This window comes from Mandrillus leucophaeus, unplaced genomic scaffold (assembly GCF_000951045.1).
Source record: "Mandrillus leucophaeus isolate KB7577 unplaced genomic scaffold, Mleu.le_1.0 Scaffold180, whole genome shotgun sequence".
In the NCBI taxonomy this organism is placed as follows: Eukaryota; Metazoa; Chordata; class Mammalia; order Primates; family Cercopithecidae; genus Mandrillus; species Mandrillus leucophaeus.
In genome coordinates, this window is record NW_012101810.1 from 1,463,670 (window position 1) to 1,468,832 (window position 5,163).

Below are 5,163 nucleotides of genomic sequence, written 5' to 3' on the forward strand. Positions count from 1 at the left end.
CCTCCCGGGTCTACGCCATTCTCCTGCCTCAGCCTCCTGAGTAGCTGGGACTACAGGCGCCCGCCACCTCACCTGGCTAGTTTTTTGTATTTTTTTAGTAGAGACGGGGTTTCACCGTCTTAGCCAGGTTGGTTTCGATCTCCTGACCTCGTGATCCGCCCGTCTCGGCCTCCCAAAGTGCTGGGATTACAGGCTTGAGCCACTGCGCCCGGCCTAGTTAATTTTTTAACTTTAGAACCATTTCTAGGTTAAAAAAAAATACATAATAATAATAAATTTTGTTGCTGTTTTTTGGCAGTTATTTTATTTATTTATTTATTTATTTTTGAGACGGAGTCTTGCTCTGTCGCCCAGGTTGGAGTGCAGTGGCCGGATCTCAGCTCACTGCAAGCTCTGCCTCCCGAGTTCATGCCATTCTCCTGCCTCAGCCTCCCGAGTAGCTGGGACTACAGGTGCCCGCCACTTCACCAGGCTCATTTTTTGTATTTTTAGTAGAGACGGGGTTTCACCGTGTTAGCCAGGATGGTCTCGATCTTCTGACCTCGTGATCCGCCCGTCTTGGCCTCCCAAAGTGCCAGGATTACAGGCTTCAGCCACCGCGCCCGGCCTTTGGCAGTTATTATAAAAAACACGTAGACTCCCGCGAGGAGACATTTCTCCACCTCCCTGTGTCTCTGGTCGAGGCTCCTCTGCATCCTCGGGAGCACACGCCGGTTTTCCCGTGGAGACCTGGGACGTTTCCCATCCAGTGACTCAGACAATTTGTCCCGTTGCTGTTGGTGGCAGGATCTCTCCTTGTATTTTTCTACGGAAAAGCCATTCGTTTTCAAATTTTACATCGGTGCCAGCCTCTTGTTGCTTGTGATTTCTCCAGCTACTCCTCTGGGCCCTCCCCGTTTATGGCCGTGTGATCCTCGGAGCAGGGTGATGTTAGGGGACGTCTGTCTGGCTGGGCCTGGCCACGGCCTCAGGCGAGCTGCATTCAGGAGCTTGAAGGTGCAAACAGTAGCTCCCTCGGGGGCTTAGAGCATAGCAAGCAGAGCCTCTCCCATGCCCCCAGGGCTGACGTGGGGTGTGGTGGCCCCTCCTGCCCCGCTCGAGGCTCACCACACCTGGCTGGCGGCAGGGTCAATGCCAGCATCCATCCTCAGGGTCTTTGCACCTGCCAGGAGCACAGTCCATGTGCCAGCCTCCTGGAGCATCAGCCTCCTGGAACGACAGCCTCCTGGAATTCCAGCTTCCTGGAGCTCCTCCCCTGCTTCACAGCACCGTTTCCTTCTCCATCAGCCTGTTTTATAAATGTGTTGTGGGTCCCTGCAGTGTGTCCCTGCAGAGTCCTCTCGGAGACTCTGTCCCGGCCACGTCTGGGTCTCTTGTTCATCAGTCCCTCTCCAGGCCCCCATGTCTGGCGCCTGTTGGCTCTTTGCTAAATGTGAGCTGGGGAGCTGGGTGAACGGGGAAGTCCCTGCCCTCTGGGGCAGAGATGGGGGTCACAGGATGCAGCCAGCTCTCTCCCACGGGACATGCAGTGTGGGTGGACTCAGGATGGCTGGTGTGGGTGGACTTGGGGGTTGAACCAGTGGGGCAAACCTCAGACCCATCCTCAAGAGGGGCCTGGCCCCTGGGCCCCCTTTGCCGGGACCCCATTGGACGCTGGCTCCTTCCCTGTGCCAGGGGAGGGTCCATCACTCAGAAATGGTGTCCCTGGGGCAGGAGGAGGTGGGGGTTCCCATCCTGGTGCTGGCAGAGGCCTCGGAGCCTTGGTCTGCGGGTCCCTGCAGTGACAGCCCTGAGCGCAGCCAGCACCTCCTGGACTACCCCTGGGACCCCAGGCCTCTGACCTGGCCGCTCCTCTCTTGCAGTTCCTGGCCTCCCACGGGAACGATGCCGCGAGAGCCAGGTTCGAGTCCAAAGTACCCTCCTTCTACTACCGGCCCACGCCCTCCGACTGCCAGTGAGTACAAAGGGGCCTTGTCAGGGCCGTGGTCAACAGTGCTGGGCAGTTCCGAGATGGCCCCGGGAGGACCCGGCAGCGTGGGGAGTTGGGTGCCGCCCACAGGGTCCGGGAGAAGCCAGCCGCAGCTGAGTCCCCCGGACCCCGAGGTGCTGCCTGTGTCTGCTGCCCACCACTGGGCTTTGGTTCTGGGATGGGGGGCGGTGGGCGCTGGGGTGGGGGCTGGAAAGGTCATTCTGCATCAGTAGCTGCAGCCCACCCGAGTTCTCTGGGGCCTTGGGAGTCTCAGGTGGATCTGAGGGGGACTCCCAGGTGCTCCCGGCGGTCTGGGAGGAGGACGGGAGGGGCTGCTGTTGTTCGGGGCCTGCCCTGGCTCCTTGGGGCAGGAGCAGACGTGGGTACCGGTGGCCGGTTGGGGAAGCCTGAGACCCAGTCCTCTGGGCATCCTGGGGTCAGGAGGTTGCGGAGAGAGAGGAAATGAGGCCTGCTCAGCCTCACATCAGCCACCTCCACCAAAACCCACCCCTCCAAGCCTCAGTCTCCCCATCTGCCCGGACAGTGGGAATGACAGGTGACACAAGGCCCGGCCTGACTGTTCGCACTGACCCTCTCACACCTGTCATAAGGGAAGGACGTGTGGCCCACTGGGTGCCCTCCCGGGCCCCCATGTTTCCTGCTCTGGTTCAATCCCAGCCCCACTGGGCACCGCCCAGCCTCTTGTTTGCTCAGCACCTCCCTCCGTTGACTCACTCCGTGAACCCACTGAGTGGAGGGCCCACCCCACAGAGACACCCCAAGCATGAGCTGGGTGCAGGGTTTGGGTGTGACCCAACGGCGCTGCAGGAAAGCGGCGGGCGCTTGGCCTCCCAGGCCCTGAGGGGCCCAAGTGCTGTTGCTGGCTTTGCCCTGACTCGGGGGCTGAGACAGCCTGGGCTCTGCCCGCCCAGGAGCTGCTGGTGGGGACTGCAGTGACCAGGGGGCCTTCCCCCGCGTCCGGGGCCCTGTTTGGGATCTGTGCCCCCTCCAGTGAGCTCCATGAGGGGGCAGTGGGGTCAGGGGTCCTCACTGTATCCAAAGGCCTCTGGAAGGTGGGTGGGGATTGGGTGGTAGGGTGGAGGGGAGCCAGAGGGAAGAGGGAGGAGGGAGAGGGGAGGAAGGATGGACTTCCTGGCTGCAACCCTACAAACCACCCTGGGCCTTTTTTTTTTTTTTTTTTTTTAAATATAGAGATGGGGTCTCCCTACATTGCCCAGGCTGGCTGCAAATTCCTGGGCTCAAGTGATCCCCCTGCCTCAGTCTCCTAAAGAGCTGAGATTGCAGTGTGAACCAGCCCTCCGGGGGTCTTTGGGGAGCAGGGGCTGGAAGTATGTTCAGGCCACGAGCGACTCAGTTTCTTTGACTGCATGTTGATTTGTTATTGGTAAAGGGCCACGGTGCCGGGCCCCAGTCCAGGTGCTTGGCAGGTGTTTTCTTGATGAGCCTCCCGTGAGCCTGGAGACAGGTCCAGCTGCAATCCCCATATCGCCGCTGAGAAGCTCGAGGCTGGCAGCTCAGCCCCATGCACTCACCTCTCCCCACCTGGGCAGGCCTGGAGCCCTGGCCCCCCATACTCTCATTCTGAGACCCTGGGTGCCAGCTGCTCTCTCCCCCGCCAAGCCCTCACAGGGGAACCCTGCCCTGGCCCTGCCCCGGGCTCTCGGTATGAATCACGGAGCCCCAGCACAGCTATTTTTGAGACATTATTTTATCACCCCGCCCCCGGCTGCTCTGTGGCCTGGGTCACTGCATCCGAGTTCCTCCCACTCCCTGGCTGTTCTGAGTCGGGACCAGGGGCAGACGTGGGTGCGGGGGGCTGCGGGGACATGCTTGTGGGCTCGGGGGCTGCTGCTGTGGGGTCCTGGGTGAGGAGACTCCCAGGGCTGACGCCCACCATCTGGGGTGAGGTGTGAATCCCTGTATGAGCCGTGGATGCTGTGGCATGGCAGGGGTGCAGCATGGATCTGGAGGGTTGGGGGTGCAGCGCGGACCTGCTGTGTAACCTGGGGGTGGGGGTGCCGTGTGGACCTGCTGTGTAACCTGGGGGTGGGGGTGCAGTGCGGACCTGCTGTGTAACCTGGAGGGCAGGAGGTGCCTACATCCTGCCATTTTGTGGTCCAGCTCTGTGGCCCAGGGGGCCCAACCACCCAGCCTGGCAAGGTGGGCAGGGGCCTTGTCCACCTTCCTCCCACTTCTGCCCCCACAGAGATTCTCCCAGCCCCAGCAGCCCTGGTGCCCACGGCCTCCGTGTAGCCTGGACAAGCCCGGGTCCGAGTTGAAGGTCTTTATGGGAAAGCGCTGCTGCACAGATGTCTGGGTAGCATCTTCACAGGAGCTAAGAGTGGCGGGCAGGGCCTGGAGCAGGGTCCCGGAAGGCCCCCCATGGCATGCCCTGCGGCCTCCCGGCACACACTGGGGGTCCCTCCAGGCAGAATGAGCACCATGCCCACCTCCAGCCAAGCAGAGGCCCAGGGCCTGTTTGCCCACCTGTAAGAGGGGAGGGTGAGCCGGCAGGGGAGGGCAGAGGGTCCTGCGTGCAATTATCTTTAGCAGCAGCCTGTGACTCAGAGGCCGGGACCTGTCTCTTCCTGTGTCACCCTCAGAGCTCTCCAGTTTCTATCTTGACATCGGGGGAAAGAAAGTCGTGCGGCTGCTCTGCTTGGTTTTACTTCTGAGTGGAAACCAGCCCCTCCCTGCTTCCTGTGTGGCCAGGGGTGATCAGGGCAAGTGAGGGAAGCTGCAGGAGGAGCCCTTGGCTGCTGGCAGCACCTGCTTGGGGCCTCCTCTCTGCCCATCCCAGCAAAGCTCTGGAGCCCCCAGCCCCAGCAAGCCCCCTCTGGGGCAGGTGTCCCGGCTGGACAGGGCTCTGCATCCCTGTCTGGGGCTCCTGGAACAGAGCACCACACGCCCAGCAGCCCAGAGCAACAGAAATCTACTTTCTCCTGGCTCTAGAGGCTGGAGGCTCGAGGCTGCTTCTCCCGAGGCCTCTCTGGGGTGCTTCCTCAGGTGGTGGGCCCTGTATGCTTGTCTGTGTCCTAATTCCCCTTCCTAAGGACACCGACCACATTGGATTGGGGGCCACCCTGCTCCTGTGTGGCCTCAACGAATCTGCAACCACGATATTTCCAAATAAAGGCACACTCAGGCCTGGGGGTCAGGATGGGGTCACAGTT

At 61.1% G+C, this 5,163-nt stretch overlaps 1 protein-coding gene across 1 annotated transcript in view; it reads left to right on the plus strand.

Annotated features, from left to right (window-relative positions):
* ADAP1 (ArfGAP with dual PH domains 1) overlaps nucleotides 1-5,163 on the plus strand; it is a 53,903-nt gene that overhangs the window by 22,129 nt on the left and 26,611 nt on the right. The window contains exon 4 of the mRNA XM_011977581.1: nucleotides 1,863-1,954. Coding sequence (XP_011832971.1) covers nucleotides 1,863-1,954 — 92 coding nt within the window. The remainder of the gene's footprint in view (nucleotides 1-1,862; nucleotides 1,955-5,163) is intronic.